The sequence below is a fragment of the Rhamphochromis longiceps genome, linkage group LG12 (genome assembly GCF_057381845.1).
Source record: "Rhamphochromis longiceps isolate RC_006_pf linkage group LG12, R_longiceps_female_GT1.1, whole genome shotgun sequence".
NCBI classification, from domain to species: domain Eukaryota; kingdom Metazoa; phylum Chordata; class Actinopteri; order Cichliformes; family Cichlidae; genus Rhamphochromis; species Rhamphochromis longiceps.
This window is the reverse complement of record NC_140568.1, coordinates 6,625,655-6,639,804: the sequence shown is the minus strand read 5'-3', so window position 1 is coordinate 6,639,804 and position 14,150 is coordinate 6,625,655. Positions and strand designations below refer to the sequence as shown.

The 14,150-nt window shown below is 42.4% G+C and overlaps 1 protein-coding gene across 2 annotated transcripts; it reads right to left on the bottom strand.

Moving 5' to 3' along the window:
• Positions 1-3,083: 3,083 nt before the first annotated feature.
• On the bottom strand, positions 3,084-10,185 carry LOC146656729 (AN1-type zinc finger protein 5-like). 2 transcript variants are annotated; one of them, XM_085424495.1, is made up of 6 exons: positions 9,869-10,185; positions 6,549-6,710; positions 6,034-6,136; positions 5,837-5,922; positions 5,180-5,308; positions 3,084-5,083 (listed from the first exon to the last, which is right to left on the bottom strand). In XM_085424495.1, exons 1-6 carry the CDS (start codon positions 9,897-9,899, stop codon positions 4,935-4,937), a joined length of 660 nt encoding a protein of 219 aa, XP_085280621.1. In that variant the 5' UTR covers positions 9,900-10,185; the 3' UTR covers positions 3,084-4,934. The 2 variants fall into 2 exon arrangements, with proteins under 2 accessions (XP_085280621.1, XP_085280622.1); XM_085424496.1 differs by having other exon boundaries at positions 9,947-10,185.
• Positions 10,186-14,150: the final 3,965 nt, after the last annotated feature.

Genomic DNA, 14,150 nt, shown 5'->3' with positions numbered 1-14,150 from the left:
TCGCTGATTTGTTTTTGTTTTGTTTTTGAATGTCAGAAATGTATATTTGTGAATGTGGAGATCTTATATTGGTTTCACTGGTAAAAATAAATAATTGAAATGGGTATATGTTTGTTTTTTGTTGAGTTGCCTAATAATTATGCACAGTAATAGTCACCTGCACACACAGATATCCCCCTAAAATAGCTAAAACTAAAAACTATTTCCAAAAACATTCAGCTTTGATATTACTAAGTTTTTTGGGTTCATTGAGAACATGGTTGTTGTTCAATAATAACATTATTCCTCAAAAATACAACTTGCCTAATAATTCTGCACTCCCTTTTCATGCTGAATCTCTGCATAAAGTTATCTGTGGAATCACTATACCAGCCAAACTTAGCTGTAGACCAATCTGCAGATGAGACACTTTCCTGTGGCACTGGCTGATGTTTATTTGTTTGGTCACATCAGTTTGGCAGTGGCTAAGTGTTCAGTGACAGCGTGACAAGGAACCGACAGACTTTTAAATAGACCAGGCAGTTTTATTAAATGAAAACTTCTTTGTATCCCTGGCACAAAATAGGGAAAAAGAAATTATTAAAAAATGTGATTCATATCAGTCTTTGCTTTCACTAAAATGTTTCTTTAAACATTATAGATTACATACATTATAGATCCAGGATTGGGACATCTCTAGTCCTGTGTGTTAGCGGGTAGCTCCACAAATAGGGGGCAGGTGAGGGTGGCTGTGGTTCAGGAATTAGAGCAGGTCAACTGCAGGATCGATTCCCTGGCTCCTCCAGTCTGCATGTCAAAGCATCCTTGGGCAAGATACTGAACCCTGACTTGCCCCTTATGCATCCATCAGAGAGCAAGTTTGTGAACAATTTCACAATGGATAAGTCCATGTTTGATTTGGGATTTGTGTCTATACTTCTCATCTAAAAAAATTGAAAACGGAGCTACAATAAAAATTAGAGACTGTTCATATGAGCAAACTTACAATTTCAAGTGAGGATCAAATAATTATTTCCCCCATGTACATTATCTTCTAAGCTGCATGACGAGCTGATGCAAGATAAAGCTTTGAGCCCCACACAGGAGAGTCCACTGTAAAGAGTGGAGTTAAAGTGTGGATGTCCTTTCGGTTCACTCCACTCTAAAGAGTAATTGTTCAGCACCTTCAACAGTGTGAGGTCAAGATCCAAAACGTTTTCTTGGTGTAAATAAACGTCAGATTTATGAAGTGCAAAAAGAAGCATGTACAAGAACTGATCTTCAGGAACTCATCTGTTAGTCTTTGACTGTCATTTTGATCTAAATTAAAATTGCTAAATGAGAAAGATGAGCCTCATTGTGGACAATATAATTACAAGTACAGCTGCACTGTGAACTCTATGATTAGCGGCGTGGGCCACAGTCTGTGAGCTACAACATCCAAAATGTAATATTTCAAAATATAAAAAAAATTACAATTCTGTGTAGGTATGACAATGATTAATGAAGAGCTGTCCAGGTTGGATTTTCAGGTACCTCTGAGGTTGTTATCATCCCACATAACATTTCTTTCCATCAACCACCAATATTCTTCTAAAATGACATACATACATTTTAACTGTACAGCCACATATTTGTAAAGCTTTTAGTGCCCTAATACAATTTTTTTAAACACACTGTTGAGTTTTTGATGAAAAGATATGCTGGTTTTCAAAAGATTCCCTCTCTCTCTTTTTTTGCTTATTTCACTACTTTTCCCTGAAGCACTTGACTCATTTGCCGATAAAGGCATTTATTCAACTGTTATGTACATGTTAGTCATAAACATGTGTTTTGGTATGATGTAATGATGCTGTGTGATTCATATTGGATACACAAGTGCTTTGAAAATGTGTGGTAGGTGGGTTGCACTTATACAGCTCTCACATCCAGGTGGCAGCACTGAGAGCAGTTGTCTTTCTCCGGGACACTGACTTGTCAGACAACTCTATCATAGTCCCCTCAAACTCCTAAGTTCCCAATATATGTATATCATTTTGCTGTGGATGGATGTAAAACGGATAGTGAGTGCATGTTTAATGTAGGTTATCTTGACCCAACTATGAGCTGCAAGAATCAGTCAGGATTTAATGTAGAAAGTGTGTGAAAAGAAAAGGAATAAGATGAACTTAACCTAAGTTTCACTGTTGTTTTTTTCCCCGGAAAGTACTTTGGTCAACCATGTTGTTTTTAAAGTGCTCTATAAGGTTGGATTGTTGTCTTTAAAGAGGAGAGTACTGTATGTTCCTGTTTGTGGCCCCATATAACTTCCATCGCCTTTGCACATCTGGCTACAGCATCTGTCACTTTCCACTAGTCGGAGTCTCTGAGGCCACCGAGGCCTCGGTCACACCCAATGACAGACAAATAGGGAGAGGATGACACAGATAAGGTTCTGCATCCATCAGTGAAACAAATTATAGGTTAAGTCTGTGTGATAGTGGAAAGAGACCGTTAGCAATGTAGTGTGATTCCACTGCATCAGTTACATGGTGTACTCACTCTTCTGTCATATCGGGTTCAGAAGATGTGGTCAGTGATTAATAATGCTTTGTCACTGGCATAAGATTCAGGTTGGAAATCCATCGCATTTTAGCTGTGTGTCCAGACAATGTGATCTTTGTGGTCCTCTGTCACAGCAACACCACATGAGGACACCTCAGCTGTCTGAGCAGCTGCTCCCGTTAACGCCATCTGCGAACTGCCTTCGCCCTGGGGCTCCAAACAGGAGTGTGAGAAGTGTCCCTGAAACACGCTCATAAGCATCCTACCTACACGGTGTTCCGCAATCTGGGGATTAATACTTCCTGTGTGACCCAGACCTCGGCCTGAGGTCAGGTTAGCCTGGTTTAGGAATTAATGACGGGGGAAATGGTGCTCCTACTCTAGTCTTGTCCTGACTGAAAATAATCCAGCCACGTTCAGTCAAGTTGTCCTGTGCACAGTCATCCAAAACCTGCTTGTTTTGGCCACATTTTCTATCTTAACGTTTAATCAAACCGGCAATAAAAAAAACCCCAAAAACAATAAGCAAAATGGGACACTGAATCAGCACACACTCAGCCTTTTGTAATGTCTCTCTGTACAGTTTTATTTACATGATACTATTCTGTTGTAATGCTGGATAGCAAGATTATATGTAATACATAAATATCAACACAGTTTTGTTTTTTCTTTTTTGTACAAATTTGCATATAACTAAGAATCAGAAAGGAAAAACTCAAACGGATACATACAGTTAACTTTAAATGAAAAAACAAAACAAAAAACACATCCATACGGGGGAGAAACAAGTCACAAACATACATCGGTTTCAATGTGTCAGGCAGCCATGAAAACACACTGTCGCACAGGTATGTGCACGTGCACTCACACAAAAACACACGCACACTTTTTTCCCCTCCCTTTTTTCCCCCCTTACAGTGCTCTATAGCAGAGACACAGAGACCAATAGCTGTTAGACAGATGAGAAGTTACATCTAATCTTGGTATCTATTATTTTTCATAAATCTAGCTCTGGCATGCTCCTGTAGTTCTGTAAACATGTGCTGATAAACTGGGTAGCTCTACAGTCAAAAGGGATAAGGAAGAGGTGAGGACAGAACACATGCACACAGCCCAACACACACACACACACACACACACTGTGCTCACACGAATGTTTTGTTAGCGCATTTAAAAAAAAGAAATCATGGTTCACATACCCTAACTCCATCAATGCACTGAATACATGTGCTAACATCAGTACAATGGAAGAGAAAAATAAGCTAATAAAACATAACAGATAATTGTCTTTCAGCAAATAAAACATCTGAAACCCTAAGTTGAATGATATTTGTGAAACACTAAACACAGATGAAGAGTGACTCATGCATTTATCCCATTCATTCATGCCCCTACAATATTGATGCCTACATTGACCCTACCAGACCCATGGGGGAAGGGTGCCATCCTTCCCCTCAGGCCACACGTCGGCTCACACACACACACACACACACACACACACACACACACACACACACACACACACACACACAGAGTCCGGCAACAGTTGGTGGAACTCCTTCAGCGAGTAATTTGTGTGTCCCCGTCTAGCATGATACCTCCAAACAGCCTCAATCAAAACCCATCAAAGTGAAAGCAAGGTGTGCCGATTGGAGGGGTTAGGGGAATTCACCGACGCCGACTGTCACGATGATCAACTGCTCTGATGGGGTCGAAGCTGACGAAAAAAGTAAAAGGGAAGACAACGTAGCTTAACGCGGCAGCCGTGAGGTAGGTAAAGCTAGGAAAAGACATCGCAACAAATCCCCCCCTCCTCGTGCGAGGCAGGAGACGCTGACCGACTCCAGCGCCGACGGAGCACAGAGCGAGAAGTTCAAAGGTTGAGGGACACAACTTGTATGGACTGTTTCTGTGTAGTCTGAATGCTTTTGAGAGACCAGCCAGTGTCTTGACACGTGGCGGCGCGTGTTAAATGGCCGTCTACGGTTTGGCACAATAATGGCGCCTGGTATGGGTGAGAGGAGCACAGCTTATCCTGGACATGTAGCCTGGTCTGCTCTTAGTAAGACAATACATATTCTTAGAAAAAACAAAACAAAACGTCGGACTGAACGGCGGCAAAAAACGAGAAAAACAAAACAAAAAACCACACCACAGAAAACAGGATAAAAACTAATGAGTTAATCAAAAAAAAAAAAAAGAGGGAGAAAAGTGATCATTCATGCATCTTCCTCAGACAGGATCTTTTATGTTTTTCTTTTTTTCCTCTCCATGATCTTCTTGAGGTTGTAATTTTGTAAATCAAGTCTGTTCCATTCTCATTTATGCTCATTTCAAAGGTTCGCACTCATACTCCAGTCTTTTGTCAATGGTGTTTCATTGTTGCTGCCACTGCTGCTCTGTCTCATCTATTATATTCTCTGGATCTTGTCAGCCACCACCACGGGGTTCTCTTTGCGGATCTTGGCGGCAGCCTCGGCCTTGTAATCATAGGGACAGTTGTGCTTGTCAGAGTACCGGTGGATGCCGCAGAACAGGTTGCCACAGCGACAGTCGAAACCTGGAGGCGCAAAAATCAAGGGTTAAAAGCTGGAATGGGAGCGTTTCACAAGTGCACTGACAGAAATTCATGCTGAACTGCGACCTGCTCACTCACCTGTGAGGCCCACTCTCTTGCGGCACATGAAGCACCTGTTCTTCTTAGGTTTGGGGGTGTCACTCTTACTTTCCTCACTGCTAGAAGAGGCTACAGGAGTAGGGCTAGAAGCAGCAGGCTGGCTTACAACTACGCAGAAAGAAAGACAATGGGAGGGAAAAAAAAAAAAAGTCATAAGTCACGGAAGCCTTTAATGTGTCATTATCCCTTTAATTCCCAGAGCAGCAAACAAGGCTGTTTGTCATACTTTTACAAGACAATGAAAGCCAGTGGCCTCTAAAATGTTGCATTGTTGTCCAAGATAATAGTAATTAGTATTTTCCTTATCTCTAAATTGCCCCTCTTGTTGTTGGCAGCAAAGAATACACTATTCTGAGCAAGCCTCTGGCAGGCAACGTTAAATCTGAGTGTCCTGAGAGTGGAGGTATTTTTAAACAGGTTTATTTTTAGACAGCCTCTCTTTCTTGGAGGCTGTAAGTGAAAACCAACAGCGGAGCTTAAGGTATGCAGCGAAGCATCAAAAATAAAACTGAGGCTACAGAAAGAACTATGTAGCAGTGTTTGCCTCGAGAAGTGTGTTTTTAAGCTGTCAACTAGGTATGTGTAAAATGCCTGCAATGTTGCCAGCAACCAATAGGAATGAAAGCATGTTTTTACCAGGCTCTAGGGGTTCAGGTTTGTCCTCTCTGGAGATGCTCATCTCGGTCATTTGCTGAGTCACAGGAAGAGATCCTTGAATGGTTCTGCAGGTTTAACCAGCGGGGAGCGAGGTGAGTCAGTCATCACATTGCTCATTCAATTTCAAGAAAAGTAACCAGCAAACATCACGAGAGCTAATGGCAGCGGATACTGACCTAGACATGTCTGGTGAAGGGGCAGGGGAGGCATCAACCTTTGCTAGACTGGCTTCTAGTCTCTGGATGGCAGAAGCCTCTGAGGTAGGACTAGCAGTTGAGCCTGTATGATGACAATGATAATAAATTTAAAAATCCAAATAAATATAATCCAAGTGATGTGGGTTTGCATGCCAACAAGTGAGCTGAATAATAGAAACTGTTTTCAGCAGTTTCAGGCCTATCTAAAAATGTATTCAACGTCACTTCTCTTTTGGGACATATTCTCCCTTGTTCCTTGTTTCAAAGTACTGATAGTGTTTTGCATCAAGAAAAACTTTAATGTTGGATCACAGAAGTGCTTAAAGGAGCACCCCATCACCCTGACCCTGTCTGTTATTATCCACAGTGGAGTAAAAGCTTTAAATATACTGATTAAAGTTCATGTATTTGTTTACATAGAAACTGATGTAATCAGTCTGAGCTGCAGTAACTCTGAAGGAGAAGACAAATCAAATCTGTGTGTGCGGTCTTACCCATTGGGCCGAGGGGGCTCATGCGGTCGCTGCTCTGCTGCCGTGTCAGGTGTTCCTTGTAGCATACGGAGCACATACCATTGGTTCTTGGGTTGCCATAGAAACCGCAACCTGTGGCACAAAGCATGGGCACTGGACTCTGGTTCGTCTCTTGAGCCATTGCTGAAAGAACGAGGGAGACAGAGTGAGAATGCTTCTTAGACCGACGTGCAGTTTGCAACACCAACACCTCGATCTGACACGTGCATGGAAGAAAGAAAAAAAAAAAAAAAAGAACTGAAATGTTTTCCTGGACGCATTTCCACCCCTACCGCTCTTCCTGTTAGTCTGGTTCCAGAGAAACTGGTTGCAGTATCAACATAGCTGACTGATAACACGGCTGTCATTTTATGTAAATTCAGCTTTCTGCTTTGACTTGCCCTTTAGCCTGAATACAGTAATGAATGTGTCTCCGCAGGAATCCCACAGAACAAACAACACTCACTGTTCTCTGTTCAACACCTTTGGCAAAGGCTCGTATGTGCTCTGTTCTACAGCTTTGTTCACTGCAGTGTCACCTCTTCCCTCCTGCCGGCTCTTTTGGTGGTTCTGAGAAAAACTGAGAGGTATTCCCATTATCCCCCCCATCCTCTGCTTTTTGTAGGCTTTAGTGTCAGCTGTTCTTCTTCCTCATACCAAATTCAGGCCCTTACTTCCTCCATCTAATTAAAAACAAAAGCTCTGACTCACTCGCGGTATCATGATCGCAAAAGAACACACGAAACACTTCAGATTAAATAAGATTCTGTTTTTGCTAAATGGCACAAGGCTATAAGCGATAAACAAAGTAGGTCAGCTGTTTCACAAAGTGTTCCCCTCCCTACCCTTGGCTCTTGCCTTACAAGGCATTTCAAAACCTCCCTAGTCATTTCTCACCACGCATACGCCCAGAAAATGAGCGTGCATGTGCGTAACTTGGCAAAACAAGTAGTCCTGTGACGTTTGCTACCCGTCTTTGTGCAACAGCGCAGGAAGTTGTGTAATGGGAGACGGTGACTTTGAGGTGATTGATCAAAAACAGCCACATGAAAGGACAGATACACATGGAAGGCCTGGATTAGATAGGAAAGAAGAGCTGTGCCTGCCAGCCCTGTCCGGGCCATTTTACAACTCAGCCGATCACCTATGATTCTTCTCCCCGCCCCCCACACACAGAAAATAAATAAAAATAAAATATAAAATCCACACACAGCAACGGGCTCATATTTCCTCTGTGGACAACCTTTGCCCTGTTCTGGTGCAACACAGCAGCTGCTTGCGTTGGTGTGAAGCTCGTCTATATTCTGGTCACGGACACAAACAGGGCAGGCGAGCTCAATGTTCTGGCAGTTGGTTTAGAACGTCCTGTCAGTCCACCCGAGGTGTCCTAAATAACAAGCACCATTAGCTATCAGACCCCCACCCAAACCTGTCTTCCTACCACTTCCTCGTTTCTCTTCACCTGGATGTTTTCACCAGTATGTCAATAAAGGGTCTCCTTGGAAAAGCCCACAAAGACCTTTTTTTCCCTTTCATTTGTGTCACGTGTCCAACTGCTGACTGCTGAAAAATACCAGACAGGGGGACTCAGCTAAAAGCTAGTAACTAATGCGTAGCTCAAAATGCTTTTCATTTCAACCCCCTTTATATGGATCATCAGTAATTTCCTTTTAAAGCTGACTGACTTATCAGTTTATCGTGTTGACTAGATGTAGACTGGACGATTTTAGCTCCACGTTACGCAGAAACACTTCAATAAAAGAAAAGGTATTGATTTAAATTGCGACTAAATCACATCTGACGATGCAAAAACATATTACAAAAGAGGCCCATAGCAGTTAACACATTAACTTTATGACACAAAGGAACAATGGGTCCAGGTGTTTGATAAACAGCAGGCATGGTAACCTAATATTTACCAAGACCTTATAAGCACAGCGATAAGGTAAAAAAGACATGGCCACGCTGAATACTTCAAAAGACTTGCATGTTTTTCGAAACAAAGGGGGATCTTCCAGAGATACATAAAGCATACTGAGGGTCATTACACATTCACCTCAATCAGTCCCTACCTATAACAAAACATGCACTTGTGAATTATTCCAGACAATCCTATGAAACACTACAGATGTGAAATTGTAAAATACCCCAAACAAAAGGAAGTCGGGGGCTTTCCAGCACAGAGCAGATCATCAGTCACGACCAATAAACCCAACTTCCTTTCACAAAGGATCCAAACCCTTCACTATAACCAAATGTGAAAACTGGTCTGACTAGAAACTATGCCATTTGATTTCTGCGGACAACAAAAACTACTGCGGAAACAAAAAAAACGTACGTGTGATAATCTCCAGCAAACAAAAGGGGGAAACTGTGCTTCTTTATCAGGCGCAAGCCAAGCTCATATTTCAGGCCCTGCTGGGCTTAAAAAGTCCTGAGTCACACTGAAGGGCAGGGGAGAGAAGAAAAAAAACAAAACATTTGGGCTTGTCACATGCTGTAAAATTTGCTCTTTAAAAATGGACAGTGTTGAAAACAAACCACGAGAAGCCTACGGGAAGATAACGGCACTAATGTTTTCTGAAAACCCACTGTCTAGACAGTGAGGTATCGGCTCCCTTTGTTTCTTCTTTCTTCCTTTGTCTGCAATCTCCCTGCTTCCTGTTTAGACATCGTTTTGTAGTTCGCTTTAATCACTTTATTTGTACTGAAATGCGGTGTTCTGCGTGATTTAAGCGAAGCTATGCGGACAACCACGGTTATATAATCACACTAAGGCACTTAGAAAGAGACTTGGTGATGCCACATAGTTCTACACATCGAGCAAAGCTCGTCTGAGCCAAAGCTGAAACTACTTCCTCCATCGGCCGAAGCCGTGCGAGAACTTATATTCAAGAAAATGTTCTGTAGCAATTTCGAAAGCAACTCTCTCGCCCTGCTTGCCTATTCAGCTTATGAATTTTCTATTTCTAGACAGGAATTAGCTGGCTTTGGTGCCCCATCCCCCAGCTCTCGGGACAAACAGAAAAATAGGCACAGCAACCAACTAGCTCGCTCCCTCCCTTGTTATTTTCACCTCCTTGAAAGAGACGGAATCACGTTCGAGGGCTTTTGACATTTCTACTCAGGAGGAGGAGATGGTGGTGATGGCAACTTTAACAAGCTAAAGAAATGGGGGGTGGAAAAAGCTTGTTTATCACACTCAGCCATCACGCAACGCACCGCCTGACCTTTCAATCCACCGTTAAAGGTCGCCATCACCGACCGCCACCTCTGCAAACACCCATCGTTTGGCTGATTACCTCGATAAGCCGAGCTCACTTCCAAAATCATCCATATTCAGAAAAAAATCCCAAAAAACAATAATCCAAGATCATCACCTGCTAAAAATCGATGAAGTTTCTCGCGAGACGACGGGGAAAAGTGGCCGTTAGTGTGGGCAGCTGGAAAATGTCGATTGATTTCAGGTCCCGGTGAGGTCCTTTTCTCTTTCTTGCTTCGGTTATGTGCCGTCGTCCTCGGTGCCAGACAGGTTTAGAGGGGTTTTAAGTCTCCCTTCCTCGGCCTCCTACCTTCCTTCCTCTCTCTCTTCCTCTCCCGTTCCTTCTGTATGGATGTTTGTTTCCCTCTTTAGTCAGAGGAGTGGCGGTGATGTCACGGGTAAAACAACGTGTCCCCATTGGCTACCCGCGGAGCCCTCGAGCTCTGTGTACAGCTCTGCCAGAAAGGGAGGGCGCTGAAACTCAGTCTGCGCTTGCGCCACTTCGTGATTGCGTTATTACACATCTATTCGTCATCCTCCTACAAGGACGACCATATTGAGTAATCCACCTAAATGATAGGATGAATGAATAATGGTGCTGACAATGAGTGAATTAAAACAAGAAGAATGCAGGTCCGTGATCCGTGATGCCTCTTTGTAGAAGATTCTACACACTTATCTGTGAGATGGCACTATTAATGTGACAGCCTCGCCCCTCCTGCTACTCACATGGCTTATGATTATTTCTGTCAGAAGAACAAAGCAAGTACAGGTTGTAAACATGTTTTCCAGGAGATAAGCCAAGCGGACTCATTTCACAACATTTGGCTACAAACTGCTAATGTCCCAGTTACTGATACTAAATAGTGACCTTGACATTATCAATACTGTTAGGCCCAGTGAGGGCCCAGTCAGTCGTTAGGCCCTGATTTTAACCCTATTTCAAATCAAAACTGCTAACATCAAACAGCTCTTACAAATTGTGGATGAAGTTAAAAATGTTCAGACATTGTAACTATTTTGTCGAGTCAAACTAGTCTTCACAAAGATAGCTGTATAAGAGAAAAACACCTGAGCACCTGTGTTGATGTTGGGGAAGTTTTCAAGAAAAACACGTGAGCAGCACCATAAGATTGGAATTTTTTTAAAGGTGTACATCTGTTAGAATAATGCCTTGAGGAAATAATAAAGGCTGGCGCTAGTTACTGGACTGTGACCACTGAAAGAGCTTAGTGGGATTTCTGGGAATTTATAAAAGAAACTGAAAAGAGATTTTAGTCACAAAACATTACTCAAAGTGAGCTTTTAGAACAGCAAAATATCTTATTCTGCACAAATACAAGTAGTAGTCCAAATTGTGCCATTATGGGTAAGGCTATATTACCAAAGTAGCTGTGTTAAATATTCCAGTTAAATTAATTTACTAAAAGTAGAAAACATCTTATAAATTATTTTTGGTGGCTTGTCAAATGTCAAATTGGCAGCAAAGGCACTTTGGCCCTCAGTATTTCTAAAATAAAGTCTTTCCTTGTGGTAAAAAATGTTTATAGTGAAACAAAATAGTTGACACAAAGTTTGAGGGGTCGCTTTAATTGTCTTAACCCATTGTTTTTACATCAACAGCCACCAGAGCATTACATCCACTGGATTTGTTTTTATGATACAAAATACACCTGTACTCTCCACTCACTTGCAAATGCGTCATACTACATAATTAAGTACATACATAGGGTACTGTGCCTTAAGGTCTAACAAGTCTCTACATATCCCCTCCCACCTTGTCAGCATAACATCACACAAATCCCCAGGCACTACAGGTCAGAGCTGAAAAAAACAAAAAAGTGTTGAAGTCGGGTGGTGTGAGCTTGTGTTTGGGGCGGGGGGATGTTGTCATCTCTCTGTGTGTCGATTCGTGGAAATCTAGAAGCTTACAGAAGTCTGGAAATCACTGAGATTTCTCAGTGTGTTTGATCCGGTTCAAACTAGCTTTATATGGAAACTGAAAAATGGTGGTAGCTAAGTGAAAGCAAAAGTGACTGCTGATCTTCAGCTGACTTTTTCAAGGGGAAGTCCTTCTCTTTCCTTCTTATACACACACACACACACACACACACACACACACACACATGCGGAAACATTGCTGCTAAAACTGGTTTCATCATACACAGATGAACAGAGGACAGCTTGTGGTCTGACCTACTTGTCTTTTATTAGCTTCCTGTGCTGTGTCCATTTGGACAGGTTTACTTGATTGCATATTTACTCGTTATTTTTATGGTATATTTTAAGAGTAAAGTATTTTAAAAGAAGAAAGGTAAAAATCATGAAACGACTGAAATGCTTTGTGTTTGACTGGGTGATTTGGAGAGTTAATAAAGCAACTGATCTCCAATAAGCAACATAACTAAAGGAACATAGTGCATGCATGGCAACAAACCCTAAGGAAGACTCCTTACATTATCATAAAACAGCGTGTTTTTTGTACAAGTTAATATCACGTGGCATCACAGTTTTATTATCTTTTGAGATTTTCAGAAAGACAAGCTTTGATGACCATGACTTCTTTTATATAGCCTTTATAACCCGGTCTTTCTTCTCTAATCAAACCTCAGTAAAAAGATTCCAGTTATAGTTTAACTCACAGCTCACATATTACAACACAGGCTCAAAACAGTGCTTGTGGCAACCCACCACGCTGCAGTTTCATGCTAATGGTCTTCTGTGTGTACATACATGCGTGTAGCACTATCCCTCTGTTGACATTAGCCCGAAAGCTTTTCATATGTGAATGAAGAAGGGTGGATGGAAGACTGGGATTACACTGAGGTCTTTGTGCGCATGTGTTGTGTTAATACACAGCCCTGCAGGGAGCAGACGAGAAGGAGCATGTGTTGAAACATATATCTGTTCAGTATGTGAAGGTTCACGGTTTTCAGTGAGAGGAGGGGGCAGCCGAGGAGAGAGTGGGAGGTGTTGAGTATCGTTACCCATCCCCCTCGCTGTCATAGCTAGGCTTTTGTATCTGTTTGTTGAAGCAGTATGTCCCTTTTTTATACATTAACATGTCATACACGTGAGGGGCTGAGTAACAATGCTGCCGTGGCAACAGATGCCTACAATTTCTTTTGTTTTCTTTTGTTGTGTGTTTTCTTGTGCGTGTGTGTGTTTGTGTAAGGGTGTGAGGATTACTTATGTGAATCTGGAGCAGTCTGTCTGTAGTTACTAGGCAGATATTGGTCGACCCAACACAAACACACACACACACATGCATGTGCAAACACACACAGAGGCACAGCTTGCCTGTGTCTGGCGTCGGTGTGGTGAGACACTGTCGATAAAGGGGCTAGTGGTGGAGATGGCAGCTTATCCATTTACATAAGCTGTGTGTGGGGCTTGATAAGCTCTGACTAAAACCATCGGTTCTAAACTTGATCTCCCTACCCTGCTCTGTCTACGCTCGGCTTCATGCGCAGCCCCCATAAAGAAGGGGGTGGTACTGTTTGTGTGTAGATGTTTGTGTGGTCTACAGTAAAAAAAAAAGAGAAGCATTTTTCATGAACAGACTGTGTCTATCTGATGTGGTGGGAGATCAGGGAGAGATTTGCTGAAAATTCCTGTTGCTGAAAATGTTCAGGAAACATTCAGTGAAGCACTTTGGAATTAGAGAATGCTTCCAAGAGATAGGCAGACAGAAAATTAAAGAGACTCAAACCATTAAAGGGGAAGAATGAGCAGCACAACAGGCTCAAATTAAGGACCACTGAGTCTGTTGCTTGTTCTGGTACTGCACACCTCCCCTGAACCTCTCGTGAATGTGCTTCTTGTTATTTGTGAGCAGGGAGGAGTTCCCCAAAAGTTTCCCACCACAGTCTCTATCTAAAGTCCCTCCTCCTCCTTCTTTTCTCTTCACACACAGGCCTCACTGTACACGGGTATCTGGGTAATTGTTGGATTAATATGGAGTGTGTGTATAGACTTGTGCACACATGGTTCATGTAAAAGGCCAATGAAGAGGTGATGCATATGCATTTAAAAAAAAAATCAGTTTCCATTTACAGGCTCTGTGTGGGTTTGCCCTTCACAGCTGATATAAGACACTCTATGTATGACCTGACCACATGTCTGCATGTGGTGATCAAATGTGAACCCCTGCATGTGTGCGTGTGTGTGTGTTGGTGTGCAGCAGATGTCCTGTGGCCCAGACTGGCTGGTCTTTGTTGCTGCTCCCTCGTGCAGACGGGCCTAGCCACGTGCTCCTCTGACTGCAAGGGCAAGCCACGCCTCCACCACTGTAATCTGTCAATTGCAGCAGCCAAGTCCCA

Bases quoted from the DNA above. Each gene is read 5' to 3' on its own strand.
- LOC146656729 (XM_085424495.1), bottom strand. From the start codon at position 9,899: ATGATTTTGGAAGTGAGCTCGGCTTATCGAG. The intron at 6,711-9,868 runs GTAATCAGCCAA...TCGTTCTTTCAG, and splicing joins AGTGAGCTCGGCTTATCGAG to CAATGGCTCAAGAGACGAAC. The intron at 5,084-5,179 runs GTGAGTGAGCAG...TTGCGCCTCCAG, and splicing joins CAAGAGAGTGGGCCTCACAG to GTTTCGACTGTCGCTGTGGC.